Raw genomic sequence first — 21,113 nt, forward strand, 5'->3', positions numbered from 1 at the left:
GTGACTTTTATATAGACTCTACAGTAAAGTCACGTTATTTAATAATATAATAGAGAAACAAAACTGCTCATTCGCATCAATGATGTGCAGTTTCGTCTTTTTACTAGGGTTGTGATCAAAGGGTGCAAAAAGGTTCACCAAATGTTAAACAAAGATAAATGATGCATTATGCATATCATGCATGAAATGGAATGCACCCAAAATCTCACTACAAATGCTTTGAAGCATTTGGTTGACCAATTAGACCAATTAGAAAAAAAAATTTTACAAATTGACCAATCAAAAATTGCTTTAAAGCATTTGTCGCGTTGATCCTAGATAACATGACTTTAGCGTTCACCATATCTAGTTACAGAATTCTCTCATTCTTGGCATTCTCTTATTGGATATGTCCTACCATCGTACATCGTATGTCCGGACATCGGAAATCGTGAACAATGTGAATCCAGCAGTGATCCTAGATTGCGGATTTCTGACGCATATTCAGTTAGTCTTTCTCAAGCATGATTACATCATCTAAATTTCCGATTTCTTCAAAAATTCTCTATCTTAAGCCAATCAATGCGCTTGAGATAGACTATTACTTCTAGGCCCTTATTCTTGAAAAGAAACATACATATGTACACGTTTCTTTTTAAGAGTAGGGAGGGCCTGGAGCATGCGTCAAAAATCCTGGCATCACTGAAGCACTGGTCATGGTGAAAATAACATCACTGATCCAGCAGGCTAATGACACTAATGATAGAAAACAAAAGTTACATCTGCAGTTGTCGAATATGAAAAGACAGAGATAAACGTAAGTAATTGTAAAAAAAATTATTGACTGCAAATACTGAAAATCTATAGTTTACGTTATGTATACTATAGATTTTCAATATTCGCAGTGAATTACGAAACACCATTGCGTGCGAATGCAGTTACGTCATATTACATATACGGTACAAGTTTAACTCATTTTAAATATTAAATTTTTAGAAATTCTTGATCTATTATCTTTGTAAACTGTGGGAAATAAAAAGCATCAATTGGCACTGTTCCAACAACAACATTGCCAATAAAGTAGCATCTAAATCCGATAAGGATTTGATTAATCAATATTTCGTTTCCTATGATGTAATATCAAAGCGTTGTACGTTATGCATAATATTTACAAGCACCACAACAGTATAACAAATCTAAAAGAATCACCTGAAGTGAATGCATAAACCTGTAATAGTTCAACAAATTTTTCCAAAAGAAATTACATCTAAAAATGATCATGTTATTGATAATCCTGATTCTAAATCTTCGTCTGCAGATTGTTGAAAGTGATATGTGATATAACTAACATGAAAAAACAGACTTTAACACAAAAGCAAGTTCCGACTAGAAAGGCTTTTTCGAAGATAAGTGAATATAATGGTAACTTGTTTAATGTATTTTTGTACTAAACAAATTTCTAATTAAAAGATAAAAACTCTTTCTCTTTATGTCAGAATAAATATTTTAATTACTAACATATATACGAATTTAACGTCTACACTTAATTTTTCTTGTTTGTTACTAATATCAAAAAGAAAAGTAATTTGAGTGATCATTGAGATTGAGAGTAGAAATCTTATATTATCATACTATATTATACTAAAAATGAACACAAGATTAAAATATGCTCGAATTAACACTAATCTATTTTTAATAGAACAAATTTTCCAGTGACTAGCTTTACTTACAATAATTTTTTCTAAAAGAAAGCTTAAATTCACTATTTTTAAATTTCTTTTCATACTATTTTTGGCAAATTAAAGGGTAAATAACTCTCAGTATTGGTGTATAACTAAATTCGATATTGCACTTAATACATTTTAATTCGATTTGATAAATTTAAATCAAATTAAAACATTTTAATTCAGTTTAATGTAATAAACCAAAAATCAAATCTATGTTACAGATGATGGTAGTAAATCAGAACAAATCACAAACACAATCACATTTATAATTTAAGGACTTACAGTTACTGTCCATCATAGAAGGTTTTCAACGGTACTCAAAGTTGTTGCACCGTTATACTACTATTCCAAGTAGGATGTCGATTACAAGTCGCATTGACGAGAAATTTGTAGCGCTAAGTTCGATTGTAACAGAAAATCTGACAGGGATTGATAACATTGTGCTGACGTCGGATATTTGGACGGACAAGTATAATAGCAAAAGCTACTTGTGCCTTACTGCACATTTTATCGATGGTACAGAAATTAAACCCATTGATCTTGGAAAATTTTCTAAAAGAAGCTCACAATGTCAGTGTATAGTAATGGTAATGATTAGATAGCTGTTAATAATCGAAAGCTGCACGCGATATATTTGGATAAATTAAAGTATTATATTATTAGTTTTATTTTTTTATTTTTCAAATTTAATATACATACATTTGCCATGCTTTGCACATTAACTCTTAATCTAGTAGTCGGAAATGCAATTAACATCTGAATTAAAAAATATTATGGCAAAAATAAAAGAAAATGTAACTTTTCTTAAACGATCGGTAAAAGCAGCCGATGAATTAAGAGCGCTTCAGATGAAAACGAATTCCAACGGTGAACATTTTAAAGTGATTCAAGAGTCTGAAACTCGGTGATATTTAACGTTTTATATGTTAGAAGAGTTTTGCCAACTATTCAAATATATTAGTACTGTCTTATTCAAATATTCAAACTTGCAAATATTATTTCACTCTAATGTAACATGTATCAAAGAATCGCTTAAAATTCTCTCCCTTATAGAATTCGTAAGTAGAAATGTCAGATGAAAAATATATAACCGGAAGTAAAGTCCGATTGTTCATTGTTTAAACAATGTAACATTCTAGATCAGATAAATACGTGATTCTATGGGAAAGAGAATTCCAATCAAGCATCCATAGAAAAAAAATTATTTTTTTAGTATCGCAACTTTATTAGGTGCGCGTTTTAAAAAATTACATTTTACGAGTATCGTGGATCAAGGTGATCACAAGAATGTCAAATTTAATGAACCGAAGAGCTAATGTTGAAGATAAAGAAAATCAAGTAGATTTAGAACCCCTCACCTCCCCAAATGATATTTTGTCTGTGTGAAATTTTCATCATAAATTAGCATGTAATAACAATACTAAAAACTGTGGAGATAGTTTAGCGAGTATTCCCATTGAACTTCGACAATTTTTAAATACTCCCGTGTCCTTTCGAGAAATGGACCCTGTACAAGAATGGGAAAAATTAAAGTACCCAAATCTGTATGAAATTACAAGAAAATTCCTATTAGTTTTAGGAATATCGATCTCATCTGAAAGATTGTACAGCACCGCCGGAAATATTATTTTCAAAAAGCGTAGTAGGTTATCTAGCAATCGAGTCTCAACGCTGATTTTTCTCAATTCTTTAAAGAATAAATATTGGGAACTGTGATGTAGAATAAATAAACTTCAAACAAACTTTACAATAATATATGTAAATTTTCACTGCTTCTATTACATATTATTGTAAATAAGATTTCTCTGTGAGGATTAAAAACGTTATTTTAAATTAATTATTCTCAGATAATAATTTCAATATAAGGCAATAATTTAAATGTGATCACCGCGCTCATAAAGAGCACAATGCAATAATATTTAGTAAAAGGTTATGAAACAATCCGTTTAAGTTCTAAATAATATGATTAAAAAATAATTGATTATGATTCAAGTTGATACATAAAAAAAACTTAAGGCAGTAAGCAAATCGGTCAATCACAATAGAGTTTACTTTAATTCTCTATTGTGATTAGCTGATGCAATTACTGCTACATCTTACTGCTTTATGTTTTTGTGTACGCCATGGGCTTTATACTTAAGTCCACTAAAAATATATTTAAGTCGATGTTAATATGTATATATAATACACGATCAAAGAGTACAATGTAATTGTAAGAAATTTCGTCTATGTAGGTAATATAAATATTGTTATTTATAATATAAACCTTATTATTTTGTTAATTAATTCATTAATCCATTTTAAGTTTATTTATGAAGTGCTAAAAAAAATATTTGAAAAAGTCAAACTTATTCTTTTTTTTTTAGAAATTGACTGGCTGCTGGGAAAAGAATCAAAAGATTATTCGGAATCGATCCTTTTTTATCCGATTAATCGATTGTAAATCGATGTTAAGAATCGAACTTAAAAGAATGGATCGATTCCGAAAATCAATCTTTTTTTTTTTAAGAATCGGCATCACTAGTAACACACATTAGTTGAACCTCCATGCGGGAAAGAGTGGGCAACACCATTGGTGGCTGACGCAGAGGGGACCGAGTGTGTGTCGGGATAAGCACACTTAGCCAAGAGTTGAGTAGGGGCCTTGTTGCCTCGGGGAGAAGAAATCATCCCAAAAAGCGGATAACCATTATTAGGTCAACGGCAGAATTAGGAAGGCAACAGGAAACCACCCGATTATTTTCCCATGAGCACACCTCTATGTTGGAATGAAAGATAAGGATTACCGGGTGAACCGGGTAGTGACCGGCGCTCGGATGGATCTGGTGTGAAGCGTGCGACCGGATATGCTAGGATAGATGACAAGCAGGTTCCGCATGCAAAATTGGAAGAGAGATATCAGCTGAGGGAATCAATTGATTTGACTACCTGGAACGTGCGTGGTCTGTTACAAGTAGGGAAATTTCGAAAAAGAGAACTGGACGAAAAACTCATGGACATATGTGGAATAGCTGAGAATCACTGGAAAGGAAAAGGACACTTTCAAACATCGAACTACGCAATATACATCTCGGGAACCGAAGAAACAGAAAGAAATGGGATGGCGTTTATCACCAGCAAGAAGTTGATATCATATATGTACGAATATCGCCCCATCAGAGATCGACTCATCATGATAACCCTGGACGCGAAACTAACACGACTGCACAAGTATATATGCCGACCTCAGCAGAAGGTCGCAGGAAGCGAAGGAGGAGGATGTGGAAAGAAACTCTGCCATAGAACAGCTAGCAGTCAAAATACCGGCCAAAGAGCCTCTAATAATTATGGGAGATTTTAATGCGAAAGTCAGAAAAACCGTAGAGGAAAAAATGTCAATTGTGGGGAAATATGGCCTTGGAAAGAGAAACGATAAGGGGGAGCAATAGGGGGGAACGACTGTTAAATTTCGCTATTGAGAATAAATTGACTATTGTGTGTATGTCAACACCATCTTTAAACATCATCCTAGATGCCTATCAACATGGAGAAGCCCCGATGACTACACAAAAAATCAAATTGATTATTTTCTAATTAGATCTAGATGGAAGTCCTCAATAGTTAATGCGAAGACGAAGCCTGGCGCGAATGCTCAGATCACAATCTGCTATAGGCTAAGTTTAGAATTAAATTGAAAAAACAACCTTCAGTTCAGCAAACGACAGTTGGTGGTGACAAACTCGGAACAATTCCGAATCGCTTTGGAACATAAGGGGATATCAGAAATGGAGGTCAGATACAGCATGGCAGGAGACAAAGGATTATGAACGCCATGAATCAATGTTCTAAATCAAGAATTATTAAAAAGAAGCATTGGACTGATGATACATTACAACTTGTTGAACAGAAAAAAGCCATAAAGCGAAGCAGGGACGACGATAGTAAACATACACGGCTTGAACAAATAAACCAGGATATAAAAACAGCTAGCAGATGAGACAAAAATGAATATATCTCATCAATATGTGTGGAACTTGAATGGTATTCTAACCGCCATGAATTGTTCAACAAAGTCAGATATCTGTCTTTATAGCGTGAATGCAAACAATCAGAAGAACGAACAAGGAGTGGAGGTTAATAATTTGATGGGCATTGCGGAGGTGTAGGAGAGATACTGTTAGGAACTGTATGAAGATGACTACGACCCGATGGATAGTAAATGCATACCCACTAGGGGAGCCCAGCATAATGCGAAGAGGTCGAAAGAGCAATAAAACTCTTAAAACAAAGAAAATCTCCGGGAGTAGATGGGATAACAGCTGAGATCTTGAAAGCCATGGAAGAAAAAGGAGTGGATACATATTCACAGAATACGTAACATTATATGGGAGACCGTGGATTGATGGGAGTCAACGTTTGTTCCCATCTTTAAAAAGAGCTCACCTTTGAAATGTATGAACTATAGAACGGTAGCACTGATATCGCACGCTAGTAAGATCCTTCTGCACATTATACACGGACGATTGAACCGTTCCTTTTGTCACAGACATCGGATGAACGGGCCGGTTTGTCCCAGAAGTACGAGAGTGCAAATTCTAAATATCAGACAACTTATAGAGAAGACAAGAGAATTCAATCGTTCGGTGTTTCTTTGTTTTGTTGCTATATACTATATTAAGGCGTTTGATGAAGGTGAGATGGAACTTTTGGAAAATTTTGGAAGAGATAAGAATACCGAAACATCTGATCCAAATGATTCGCAGCTTATTAATATAGCAAAGATTCGAATAAACCAGATATATTCAAATAACTTTCAAGTATATGGGTGAGACAGGGCTGCATTCTGTCCCCTTCACTGTTTAATCTACAGCGAATGTGTCAGATTTATAGAGAAATGAAAGGAAGCATATCGATTGGGGGAAGGAAGATTAGTAATTTACGATATGCGGTTGATATTCTCATAGTCGCGATGAGTGCAGAGAAAATGGAGGACATTGTGGATAAATTACGTTTAATAAGCGGTACACGACCTAACATTAAACCAAGGGAAAACCAATGTGATGATAATTGACGGAGCACAGAACAACTTGTCGCACATTCGAAAGGTAGCCGGATACGAGGTTGTCAATCAATTTGTCTACTTGGAAATTGAATACTTGGATTGCTCATCAAACGATGGAGGATGCGAGAAAGAAATACGCCAAAGACTTAGTATGGCGAGGTCTGCCACTGCTAAGCTGGAAAGAATATGGAAGAACACTTCGATTATACGAAGTTGAAACTGATGAATGCTCTCATTTTTCCATAGCCACTTACATAGTGGAGACTTGAATCATGAAGAAGGCTGATAGAAGAAGAATCGAGGCCTTTGAGTTATGGGTGTACAGACAATTCTGAGAATTTCGTGGACTAAACATCGCACTAATCAGTCGGTGTTAGACGAGCTCAGGGTCGGCTTCAAACTGATACAAAAAATTAATCATCTTTATCTCCAGTATTTTGGCCATGTGGCGAGAGATATAAGGATAATGGAGAGGATGATTGTTGAAAGAAAGATGGAAGGGAAACGTCCTAGAGGCAGATCGTTAACCAGGTGGGCAGATCAGATCAATCGAATTATAAACAAGAGTTTTCATAAAACTGAACAACTAATTCAGGAGAAAGAAGTCTGGCAGGAACTTATTTGAGTATGAGGTGCCATCACATGCTTTCGAAGGATCACTAGTAAGCGCTCCATGAGCGGTACTAGTGTCTCTACTATGTCCTACTCGCGCTACTATGTTGCTACTTTGCCACTATCCCGCAATATTCTCACGTAACATAATAACGCGAAAAAATTTTTTGCATTAAAAATCATATTTCTTCTGTCAGAAGAATTTTCTGTTAGGAAAATTTCAACAAGGAATACGAGAACTCTCAAAACATAGCAGATTAAAGCTTACATAAAAAATATAATCTTTTTACTTATAAATTGTTTATAAATGTTATTAATTTCGATGATAAATGTAAACATATTTATGATATAAATATTTAATTAATCATTTGTACATATTGTATCAATTTAGTATATTATTTTTTAAATACATTATTCTAATTTATACCGAGTGTTCGAGATACGGCCAACATGTACATAATTTCCATATTTGGCGTTCGTGCGACATACGGATCGAAAGCTTCTAGAAGGATCTCAAGCGTCCTTAGAAGTTTCCAAAACATAAACTCGGCTATCACCTCGTCGATAAAGTCAAAAAATAACAAGCTAAACCGCACGTCGCACGTACGCAAATTTCAACCGCTATAACGGCTAACCAATTCGGATCGGTCGTAGCGCACGCGCGATCGCGTGACGCAAAATGCGTAATATGCGTTCATCCCAATCAAGAATCCCGATTTAACGGGCGCGCATGGCAATAGCGTGCTGCTTGGCCGTCGCGCGCGAAATCGCCAATCGCCACCCGACACAGAGAATCATCTCAAAATTTTCAATGTGTAAAAATCTCATAGGCGAATGCAAAGGGCCTTTGTTCTCAAAAGAGCATAAAAGGCAAAACCGAGAAGCAATACCGCTCTTAACGCTCTTAGTTCTCCGCAACTCCTTGTTCTCCGCAACTCCTAGTTCTCCGCAACTCCTAGTTCTCCGCAACTCTTAGTTCTCCGCAACTCTTAGTTTTCCGCCGCTCTCAGTTTTTCCGCCGTTCTGAGTCAACGTATCACTTTAAAATTTCACGTCAGCGCTCTCGCTCTGAATCGCTCTCGAACACTGAGCATTTGATATGCATAACTAGTAAGTTTCTATTAAATTATCTTAATTTCGACAATATATTTAAAAAATGGTATACTAAGCGAGCTGGTATAACATGCACCAAGATTAATTAAAGACGCTTGTATTGACAAAATTAAGATAATTTAACAGAAAGTTATCAGTCAGTACACATAGTTAGTGTAAAGGGGATTTCATTTGTACATTTTTGTCGTATGAGAAATTTTTTAAGCTTGTTAATTGGTTATAGGATAGAGAGATCCGAGGACCTCTCTATCCTGCACATATTTGTTGTATGACAAAAACGCACAAGTGAAATCTCACTCTAAAAGGGATTACAATCTTTTTTTCCACATGAAATGTTCTCTCGTCTCCAGAATATCAAATAGTATCAACTGTTGAATGCTGATACACAATAAAAAAAGTTTTATATGATAAATACCATGAGCATTGTAACAAAAAGTTATAGTAGACAATAAATATATTTATCTAGAAATAGTAATAATAAAAACAATAACGATAACAATAAAAATAAATTGCGTATATTTTAACATATTACATACCTTCTGGTATTCAGTCAGCATGAAGAAAGGCATAAATTGTAAGTTGTGTTTAGCACTAGCTAATATTAGACGTTCTTTATCAGTTTTGCTAAGAGTGGAGTTATAACAGCCAACTATCGATAGATCTGCCAGCATTCTCGTTTGACGATTTCTTGCCAAATTGTAGGGGCATTCCATAAACTAGACAAATATAAAGAATCTCATTATTAAATCAAAAAATTAATCTCATTATTAAACAAAATCTCCTAAACTGTATCTCCTAAATAGTTCTGTTCCTCATTTCTTATCTAGCATTAAAATCTTAAAAGCATAAAATTAATTTGCTTTCTTATATTAACAAGTCACAAGTACAATTTGTTTACTATAGAAGAGGTCACGACAGAAAGTTATATATTGACAGGAAACAGCTGTATACAAAATGCGAAAGAGTGCTGTAAGAAATTTAGAGGAAGTAAGTACAACAAAGAAACTATCACAGATGTGTGACTCGGTGGCAGGACAGAAGTCTATCAATATGAAGGAGACCAGGTTGGAACCATCCAAAGCGATTCAATGTTGAAGAGACGTTGCAAAAACGTTGAATTGCAACACCCGTAAGACGTAAAACATTTTTCGCACATTAATTAATTCAGTTTTATTACTAAAATACTTAAATATTATTATGTGTGTGATTAATATCATATTCCGGAACACACACGATAAAATTATAATTGAAAAAAAAAATGCTTTCCCTCATTTGGGAATTAGTTTCCTTATTTTTCTAAGCAGAAACTCATCCAATCTTGTATCCCATCCAATGGCCGAACCTCTGCAATCTGCTGCAGAAATTGCTGCTTCAATGATCCACGAACACTGTTAGTGAATATATAACTGTGACATATAGATATGTAGAAAGATCACGAGTCGACGTCGTACATCGGACTGGTCAGCACAAACAATATCACATTCTGCAAGCGCGGCTTGCCGATTCTCACATAAACATATGTCGCTTAGAAATGAGTTTCGTTAAAAGATCAATTTAAATGATTTAAATTTTCTATTTACATGACATGTAAATAGCTATATAAATTCTATTTACATGACATTTTACTTTTGTTTATTTTTTACAAAATAAAATAGATTTCAATATATAATTTATTCAATGTCGTTCCAACGTTACAGCAACATCAACAATCAATGTGGAAAAATCAATAAAAATTCAACTTGTGGTTCAATTTGTTCAATACTGTTCAACATTGCAACAACATTAATAATCAATAAAAAAAAAATCAATATAAATACAACATTGATAAAACATTGACACATCAACATTCAACATTGCAACATCTCAGTAGCATTCTTTCAACGTTCTGTGTTTTACAGGGGCAGATCTCTACCTACCTAGATAGCCAAAACTGCCAAGATTATGTATTACTATTTGTGTACTACATACTATTGGCAGAACTCGAATAGTAACCGAACATGATTTGCCATCTCAGTTAGTGTCGGTAAAAATGTAGCAGAGAATGAGCAGTTTCAATATCAAGATAAATTAATTAAAAAATTTGCAAAAATTAAGAATAGAAGTTCTTGGCATAAAAACAGTACAATTTGAACATTTCATACTGAGATAATATATAATACATATCACCAGAAACTAAACCAAAATTGAATATAATGTGATATCATTATATGTGATACTGGCAAATGTCAGAAATCGAATTTATATGCTTGCACGGCATGATGGTAAAAACATGGCAAGCATGTGGTACGATCTTAAAAAGTAACAGCAAAAACACAGCAAAAACACAATACGGCAATATTATATCAGACCATAATTCTTCCGTTTACCGCTATGCAACGTATATCTACGAATATTTATCTCATATTTAAATTTCTGTTACGGAAAAATATAAAGGCAACATAACGTGGCTAATGAAAATAAAAATGTGTAGTATTTTCCTATTAGGTTAATTTCTGATACAATTCCTACAGAGAATTCAGAATATTAAACTTCAGAATATTAATTTTTGGAAAACCGGACAGCAATTCTCTCAATGTGAAGAATTGTTTATTTATTAAGGTATTTCTCAAGCTACGATCACGCTAGAAAATTAATCGTGTACAACCTATGAATATGCCTCTCCGCACGCGTGCTCTTTGGAGAGAAATACTTTTGAAGCGAGCGACGCACGCACGCACGCACGCGCGCACGCACGCACGCATAAATGTCGCACTGAAGACATGTGGCAACAGCATGTTCTTGTCTCGTCGCTCGGCGTGCGAGAAGGAGAATTCCATCAAATTGCAAATTTAAACTACTCTAATTCAGAAATGGCATTGCTCTAGGCCTCCCCATTTTTTGAATAAGGTTAATATTTCTATATTATATACTTATTTAAAGAAAAATCTGTAGAAGATTTTTGCCACAAAGTATTAAAACATTACTTTGGCAATACTTGATTTAAGAGTTTACGTGTTAAATGCTGAAATTTTGAAGGCGAACATTTTCGGCATTGATAAAGTTTAGGGACTCGAAATTAAATCTTTAAAATTTTAACCATATATAGATAAAATTATTTTAAACATATCCAAATTTTAAAAAAATCTGTAGAAACTCGGAATTTCTCGGAATAATACCTTAACACTTAAGATACAAAACATTAAAAATACAATTTCTATTTACAAAATTTTATTCTGATTAAATTTATTTCTTTAATAAAAATGCATTTATTTACCAAAAGTTAAATGTGTGATAAAATATATTTATTTATTATGCGTGATTACTGATGCGCCCTCTGCAGCTGATAACACAGATTGCGTTCTATATCCGCGTATACGCCAATATGAATAGATTGTAGCGCGATAAATATTCGAGTATTCCAAAACCGCAGATCTGTGAAGCGATATTCGGCGGCCGAGAACACTCGGTAGAGGCAGAAAAATCTCCACCCAGTGTTATGGTCGAGATTGAATAGATACTTGCAGTAACTAGTTTGCTATCCGATGTTAATGATACTTGCCAGTAGCCATTCTTGAGATCGAGCGTGGTGAAATATCGTGCTTCGCGCAGTTTATCTAGTGTCGCGGTTACGGGAGCGGATAGGCGTTCGGTTCGGTCACTTAATTCACGCGGTAGAAATCAATACAAAATCTATTTTGTTTTCTTTCTTGACGGTGATCATCGGAGAGCTCCACGGACTTGCTGCCGATTCTATGATAACATCCTATATCATTTGTTCGACTTCAATTATGGACTGCATGGCAGAGTTTCATGAGCAGTATTTTGGTTTAATCGGGCGGATCCCCGATTTGATGCGTATTTGATGTTGCGTGCAACGGATGGAGCCTTGCACGATATCAAATATCGGCAGCTCTATGTCGAGAAATTTTTGTAGCTACAGATCGGAATCGACTGATCGAAACTTAATTTATAAATCGACACCGATTAATACCGCGCTCTTGAGCGTCCATAATTATAAAAATTTCTCGACGTAGAGCCGATATTTGATATTATGCAAGGCTCCATCCGTTGCACACAATCAAATACGTGGAACATGTGCCTGATGTGCCCGGTTGCCGATCATTAGAAGTATATAACGTGACCGGGCAATGTGATCGTTTGGCCATCGACGAGTTGAACTTCCTCTGCTTCCCTCTCTATACTGAAATGTAGTTCCTCTAAGTTGCGCATGGTATCGTTGTTAATAAATGATATTTCCGAGTCGATAACTAATGAAAAAATTCTAGCTTTATATTTTCGACGTGCATATTGACCCGGAACGAATTTTACGCTGATAACTGGCGAACGGTCGGGACTCCTGGTCGGTGGCCTGTTTCCTAGCGGTGAGTGATAGTTCTTTATTAGTATCCTATTCTTGCCGCACTACGAATTTTTTCGGAGGGTGCTTATATTCGAATCGAGAGTGCTTCCTCTGCTTGCAGCGCCGGCAGCACTCGTGGTTATAACGGAGGCTGCAACGGAGATTTTGCGAGATTCTTTCCTCCACCTTTTCGAAGATTGTTCGCAGGTTGCGGTTTTGCGGCTTAAATCTTGTATTGACGTTGGATAAGCCACTGATAGAAGAAATACATATTCGATAAAGAAACTGCAATTTTCACTGTTCCATCATTATTCTGACGCGGTTCATCAGGGTTATTAATGCCATGAAATATTTGAAAAAAAAGTTTCTCTGGCTTCTGTTTACGTGCGTGAATATCTTTTAATAACTGTCCAAATTTGTTCAAATGTGATAAAAACGCGACTTTAAAACTAGTGTCATTCAGTTTTCCCATCGCTTATGGTTTCCTCGGCACCGCGTCTGCGCGTCTCTTTAGAAGTACTGATAGCCCTTGTGACGTTGCAGTTTCGCTGCAGTGTCGCGCAGCGACCCTCCGCAGCGACCTCACAAATCGCGGATCTGTGCCTGGCTCGAACAGAGAGTAGCGGGCGAGCGAAATCTTCAGGAGGCTGTCGATTGAAGTTACGATTTATTTTACTAATCCCCAGCCTTTATTTTATTTTATGTGGAATAAACGGGAGCCTCGCCGAGCGAAGAATCGGCGAGGAAGGAGATAATCATTGGCGAAAAGAAGATCAGAATTCTATAAGGAACTATCGCGGGCCGGAGACGGAGAGCGCGGAGTTAGCGAGATAGAAGGAAGCGACGTCCATTGCCACTAAAGGACTTAGCGATGTCCCAAGCGCGAGGGATGCATGGCGAGCAGGAGAGGATCCCGGACATTAAAGTAAGCTAATCGGCAACAAGCAGGAACCGCAGGAGTCGACATAAGGATCGCTAAGCTCAGCCTCAATATCGGAACGCGACCGAAGACACGCCAGCGGAGAAAAAAAATCCATGAGACCGCGAGGCGCCCCACAGAACTCCGCCACATACGACCTTACACGCAAAGGGCCGCGAGCCCGCTAATTAGTCGCGACAATGCGCGACGTGATTGCACACTCCCAGGGGAGGGGGGAGGAGGGGAGGGGGGAGGAGGGGAGGGCTAGCGAATTGATTGCGCATCGATCGGGATCTTGCTCGTTCTCTTCCGTTTCGAGCCGCCTATCGACGTAGATGTCTTGGACCGGCAAAGGTTTCTGATGAGCGAGAACTCCCAGAGTTCATTCCATGCAACAAGGGAAATTATCGGTGAGATTGCCCTTTTGCATTACACTTGTATAAAGTAACATGTAACGTGGCATAGCTACGAGCTATCTTCGCATTTTGCTGTCAGTACGTCAATTTTGCGTTAGTGTAAAGTGCGCCATAAGCAGCATGTTTTGGTGTTCGGCGTGACCGGCGCCAAGCGTGGGAATCTCCCACGCTTGCAAGAGGCTATCGGGGATAGATTCGAGCTACGGGTACGAGCTGGAAGAGACATCGTTTCGTATATTCCGACCGCGGCATGGGAACAAGCACCGAGGGCTAAGATTTTCGTGACTCCGCATGAAATTTCGCGTGTACGCGTCGCGGGGCGGCTGTGTTGCGCTGATCGTTAATTTAGAATATCGCAACGAATGGGGTCCGCCTGCAATTTGGATGTCTTGCTCTCGTAAGCTCGATGTGTCGTGATAACTCTTGGCGTGTATTACCATCGTTGTATGTTCGCTCTTGATGCACGAAAAGTGTAGTATGTTCGTTCTCGGTGCATAATATTGTGTCTTGTGTTTGTCCTCGATGCGAGAAATTAGTATGTCGCATTTGCGTTTGGAAATCTTTGAATGGAAACGCTTTCGCGTTTTATTATTCTGTGTGAATGAGATAGTATTTGCCGGCGCATGCGTGCGCTGTCAGAAAAAGAGTGTCACGCTGTGGAATTCTCTGTTCAAAGCCTCGCGATAGAATTTTGATTGACGGCGTGAATGCACATGAATATTGATTTTTGAATTGACTTCATGTTTTCGTGTATTTGCCAAAATAATGTTTTCTTCATTTGGTCTTGCGATTCCGCGTTCCGCGGATTTTTTCCTGTCTTCCCTTTTTTTTTTAGAGCGCAGTCATCATTTTGTTATTCTTTGGTATTATTATTACTTCTTCTATTTTTTTTCTTTTTAATAAACGCATTCGTAATTATAATATTTGTGACTGTATTCTTCCGCCTCTTGTCCTAAATTATTCCGTCCCGCTGCAGACACACGGCCCTAACCACCTCACGTGAACGAGTCTTTATTGGTTTTTTCTTTTATCGTCACATTATCGGATTTGATGCTCTTGTTGTTCGTTTTTGTGAAATTGACGTCGTCTCAGACGTGCGTCTGGCGCCCAACATTGTTGTGATTCACGATTTTCGCTCGATCACATAAGATATGTGTGAGGGCCTCCATCTATCCTCCGTTCCGATTGATCCGTCGCTTCCCGAGTGCGCTCCCGCGTGCATTCCAACAAAATTGAGAAAAGGACACCCTTTAAAGAATTTATAATCGATGAGTTCGTAATCTTCTTTGAGCTCTTCGAGTTCTAAAAAAGCCCATGGTCTTTCCCTTCAAACTAAAAATCTGATTTATGTATTTGATTTATTATTTTTGCAGGTCGGTCCTCGGGGCTGAAGGAAGCGGATGTATTCGCGAATGGATTAATGCTTTCGTTAGTTGGTACCGCGACTATCTTCTGGTCAGGTCTCTGTATTCGAGTAAAAAACCGACAAGTTTTATCCGCACGAAAGTTAGTTACAGTTTGTTCGGCGTCCGAACAAAAACTTGATCAGAAGAGAGAAATGCATTCCATACCGAAATTTTGGATTTATATATACTTAGCAAAAGCGACATTATTAGCGAGATGGAAATTCGAATTGAATACCGAGAGCATTTTGAACGATCCGCGACATCATCTAAATGCATTCGTGGATGAGAATCCAGAGAGTTTCCAAAAGCGCCGCCACTATCCCCGCAAAAGATAGAATGCGTATCCGAGAAATCCGTCACGTCAAACGAAAGCATTAATCCATTTGTGAATATATCCGTTTCACTCAGTCCCGAGGATCGGCTTGCGAAAATAATAAATCAAATGCGTAAATGGAATTTTCAGTTTGAAGGAAAAGACCCGTGGGTGTACTTAGAATGCGTAGAAGAGCTCAAAGAGGATTATGAGTTACTGATCATTAATTCTTCAAAGAACTATCGGTACTTCTAAAGATACACACAAATGTGAAGCCAAGGAAATCGTAAGCGATGGAAAAGCTAGAACGTATGGAGAAGCTTTGTCACTAGTTTTAAAGCCGCGTTTTTACATGCAGATGAATTCTAGTTATTAGAAGACGTTTACGCGTGCGTGCAAACAGAAGTCGAGGGAACTTTTTTTTATCCCACAGCATTAATAAGCCCGCGCCGGAATAACGACAGAACAGACACAATTGGAATATCTTTACTTTTTTTTTCAAATTTGTACTTTCCTTCAAAGTTTAAGTATCGCCGGCGCGTTATCTAAGGTGTACCGCGTGGAGGTGGCACGGTCGGATATCCATCTTTTCGAGATGCTTGATTAAAGTGAGTCCTTGTGTGCGTGCGTGAATCGTTATTTAACCGGACTCGTCACAGGAATATGTATTATACTTCTATCAGTGGCGTATCCGACATACCGATATGCGATCAATACAAGATTTAAGCCGTGAAGCCGCAACCTGCGAACACCTTACAGTTCTCGAAAAGGCGCAGAAAAAATCGAAAGAATCCGCTCATAAAACCCCCGTTGCAGCCGCAGTGTATGACTGCGATGAGTGTTGCTGGCGCTGCAAGCAGAGAAGGCACACTCGATTTGTATGTAGGCGCCGTCTGAAAAAATTCTGCTCGTGCGGCAAGGATGAGGTACTAACAAAGAACTGTCGCCGCCGGGAAACAAGCCACCGACCAGGAGGAGGCCCTGTTCCAGTTATCAGCGTAAAATTCGCCCCGATTGCAGGTCGACATGTACGTCGAAAATATAAAGCTAGAAGCATTAGTAGATACCGATTCGGAAATATCATTTATTAACAACAATACCGTGCGCAACTTAAAGGAATTGCATTTCAGTATAGAGAGGGAAGCAGAGGAAATTCAACTCGCCGAACGATCATGCTGCTCGGCATATACCTATCATGATTGGCAACCAGCACATTTGGCACACGTTTTGTATAATGCCGATACTCAAGAGCGCGGCATTAATCGGCGTCGATTTATGGATGAAATTAAGCTTCGCGATCTGCCATTCCACGGACTGTTAGCTATCCGGTCAGTTACTGCCGCCTCAACGGAGGAACACACCCGGAGAACCAAAAGCGAAGACCGGCAGCTACAAAAATTTCTCGACGTAAAACTGTCGAAGTTTGATATCGTACAAGGCTTCACCCGCGCAACACCAAATACGCATCAAATCGCGGATCTGCCCGATTAAACAAAAATGCCGCCCTCGAAACCACGCCATAATCGACGCCGAAGTCGAACAAAGTGCAGGACGGTCATAGAACCGACTCGTGGAGTCGGTAGTCGTCGAAGAAGAAAAATAGATTTTGTATTGATTTCCGCTGTGAGAACGAGGTGACCGAACCAGACGCCTGTCTGCTTCCGCAAATAACCGCGACATTAGATAAATTGCGCAGAGTACGATATCTTACGATGCTGGATCCCAAGAATGGCTACTGGCTATTAACACTGGATAGCAAATCAGTTATTGCATCAGTTATTATTATACAGGATAAAAAAGTATCAGTTATGCCGAACTACATTCAGCACCGGCCACATTCCAGCGTTTACTATTATAAATACCGTCCTGGATTCCGAGTTAGAGCCGCACATTTTCGTTTATTTGGACGACATAATTATTATAAATCGCAAATGCAAATAAATAAACGAAGACAATGGACTAATGGAAATTGGCGCTATTATTTTATAAATCCAATATTATAAACATATACATATACACTACCCGCGGAAATTAAAGCATCACCTCTCACGCTTTCGAAAAATTGATAAACTTTGAATGAGTATAACTTCTACAAAAATGGCCAAAATGAGATTTTAAAAGCATTTTGTAACTTAAAATCTCTACTTTTCAAATTTGTATTTTCCTTCAAAGTTTAAGTATCGCCGGCGCGTTATCTAAGGTATACCGCGTGGAGGTGGCACGGTCGGATATCCATCTCTTCGAGATGCTTGATTAAAGTGAGTCCTTGTGTGCGTGCGTGCGTGCGTGAGTCGTTATTTAACCGGACTCACAGACTAATTTTTGCCGATATGCAGCGTGGGGCGCGCGCGGAACGCGTGTATACGTCAACATGAACGCGATTGCGACGCGATGAATTTCTAAGCGACTTCCCGACTGCAATGGGATCAACGCAATTCAGTGAGACAATACTTGACGACTGAGAACACTCAGTCGAAGAAGCAGAGAAATCTCGTGCTATTGTCGAAACCGATTAAAAGTGCACTTGCAGCAATCAACGATCGAGAAAACTCGACAGAGATAATATCCCCTGGCTATTGCTGGTGCGGCAGAAGCGGTAGGTGGTAAATAGCTAGCGGCCGAGAAAGCTCGGCGGGACAGAGTACGCTCTGACTCCGGAGAAATCCCGTGCAGCAGTGCAAGGATTGCAGCTGGTCGATAGCCAAGAACATTCGACAGGATAGAGTACTCTCTACTCTAGAGTTTTCTCGGCGATTCAGTGGTTTTTAGGCAGGAAAGCCGGTGGGTTACTATCGAGAACGCTCGATAATGACAGAGTAATCTCTCTACCATCTTTTTTCGCTACTAGAGCAGCTGGTCAGAATCGGAGAATATTGAAACATGATCAAGAACGGAAAGGAATAGACATTGTTGTTAGCGATTTATCATTTAATTCAAATTGTTGCTTCTGCTTGTATTGTTCCAGAGTCGTTCGACGATTTCAGCCGATTCGCAATACGAGTAGGGGATGTCGGCCGGCGGTAATAGGACGATTTCGATAATCTCTGACACGGAATGGCACTGCTATACTTGTTAATACGATTGCGGGCGCACCGCGCCCTTATGTGACCAAAGACCATTACAGCGGCATTCGGATAGTAATGATTCGGATGCGTATTCTCGAAGCATCGTTACAATCTGCCGCGTTTTTGTACGGCAGGCCGTGCTCAGTTTTTATTGTTACATTATGTTTATGTTTACTATTTGATACATATAAGTTGTAGCTTTTCCGCGATTTCGCTGTCACAATGTGACATCAGATCATTCTTGATTTCTGCTATTTTTTTGTTAATATTTGATGTGGCAAACTTTGTCCGATATCTGACGTATTTGCTGTCATGATATTTGTAGCAAAGAATTTTATTGCATTTCTACCGTTGTTCTATGTTATATTGTTAGAAACTAAACTTAATAAGGAAATAACAGCTTGATATTTGCTATAACATTATGATCAAATTGGCTACTGTTACCATTTTGCTATCTGGGTACAGGATCTTTAGAAAATAGGACTTACAATCAGAATTTATAAATTAGCTCAAGAGAACCAATAGATGCCTTAATAATAGGATCGCATTCAGCAGACTCAATTATTGCGGAGCGCTCGCTACTATTTAATGATCTAAAAGAATACACCAGCAGCAGCGAGCGCTCACGGATCCGCTCCGCAACAGTTGAGTCTGATAAATGCGACCAAGAACACGAATCAAAGATAATCGCCTAATAGATGGTATATATGCCATGGGGACACCCGATGACTCTGGCAGACTGCAGAAGTTTGTCACCCGGATGTGGCTAGAAAATGCCATGAGGACATTCCAGGTTATATGTCAGACTGATTGAACTTATAGACTTTGTCCAATATTGCGATCAGAATTGCACGTTCAGGATGAATGTAATTTCAGGTTGATCGAACTGTAAGAAGTTTAGAGGAAATAGACACAATAGAGAAGTTATCAGAAGATTTGTTCGCGTACTCCAAAGAAATCCAGAGAACACTTGGGTAAAATGGCAATTGGAACAATTAAATTCATATGTCCCAACGCTCAATGATACGAACGAATTTAGAACAATCATTTTGTGTGCATGTCATCTAATTTAATCCATTTTGAGATCGGTGGAAATAATATTTAATTCGCATCAATTTGATACATGTACTAATCGATTTAACGATATATAAAGGGGTTATTAGTACATTAGATCAAGATGGATCTCAGAGTAGAATTTTCTTGCCGGTTGACATCATTAATTAATGATGACTTATTGGCAGAAAATGTATTTTCTTGTATTTTTTGCAGCTATCCATGATCTGTCATAGCCGTGAAATACTTTTTCCGATACACATTCTCAATTATTACGCATGCGTAATATATCCCAATTGTACTTCGGAGGAGAGGCAAGAGAGTGGAGCGTGCTCTTAATACTCTTCAAAATATGCTCTAACACGACGCGAATATCTAGTATTTCTTTTATTTTTACGTAAAAATGAATTTTTAGTGCAAAAATGAAAATAAAAATAATAATCTCCAATGGCTTTGATCTTGACGAATATTATCCAGGACATAATCCTGAACAACATTCAAGAGATTTTATTCATCGGTTGGACACATTGCGATAATGCTAATATCAGTGCTGTAACTTTCAAATATCATAACTCAAAAAGTAATAAAAAAAAATATTTCCTTATAGCGTTTTGGAAAGTTCTCAACACCAGCTATTAGATTCTGGAATCAAAAGTAGTGTTTCATTTAAAAAAAATCGATGTGATTTTAACCTGAGCGACACCGCCCAAGGTCAAAACTAATAAGATCTTTTTGAATTCTACAACTTTTATCTGAAACACTTTTCTGTAAAGATCATATTTTTCAAGATATTCAGGTGTTCCGACCTTTTTGGGATACCTGTGTAACATAGAGCACGTTGAAATGAGTAGGAGCATGTTGGAGCCTGCGACACGAACAAACCTAGAGTTTGGGCTGTGTGGTTCGGAGGCAGGATAGAAATGTACCAATATAAAGCAAGTCTTTGGTTCAAATCTCTGATATTTTTCTTGTATTATCGCTTATTTCTTACAATGCTTTTAATTCAAATTTTAAGATAAAACAAAAGTTTTTACCTTAAAGTATATATAGATGAAACGCTTATATATAAACTACTATAATTTATATTATAACAATAAAAGCCAATATAAAATAAAAAAATCAGGAGATAT

At 37.7% G+C, this 21,113-nt stretch overlaps 1 protein-coding gene and 1 long non-coding RNA gene across 11 annotated transcripts in view; both read right to left on the reverse strand.

Moving 5' to 3' along the window:
* Window positions 1-21,113, reverse strand: part of Hs6st (heparan sulfate 6-O-sulfotransferase) — a 162,419-nt gene that overhangs the window by 100,234 nt on the left and 41,072 nt on the right. For all 10 annotated transcript variants that reach the window (XR_015546931.1, XR_845732.2, XR_845733.2 and 7 more), the window contains exon 3: window positions 9,009-9,188. Coding sequence is in view for 2 of the 10 variants with exons in the window: in XM_087411874.1 (XP_087268000.1) it covers window positions 9,009-9,188 (180 nt within the window). In the remaining 8 variants the exon portion in view is untranslated. The remainder of the gene's footprint in view (window positions 1-9,008; window positions 9,189-21,113) is intronic.
* LOC147907943 (uncharacterized) lies at window positions 9,617-21,110 on the reverse strand. The gene is made up of 2 exons (XR_015546933.1): window positions 12,545-21,110; window positions 9,617-12,336 (listed from the first exon to the last, which is right to left on the reverse strand). It is a non-coding gene; the product is annotated as an uncharacterized LOC147907943 (long non-coding RNA).

This window comes from Acromyrmex echinatior, chromosome 12, assembly GCF_024713525.1.
Source record: "Acromyrmex echinatior isolate Ae372 chromosome 12, ASM2471352v2, whole genome shotgun sequence".
Taxonomy (NCBI): domain Eukaryota; kingdom Metazoa; phylum Arthropoda; class Insecta; order Hymenoptera; family Formicidae; genus Acromyrmex; species Acromyrmex echinatior.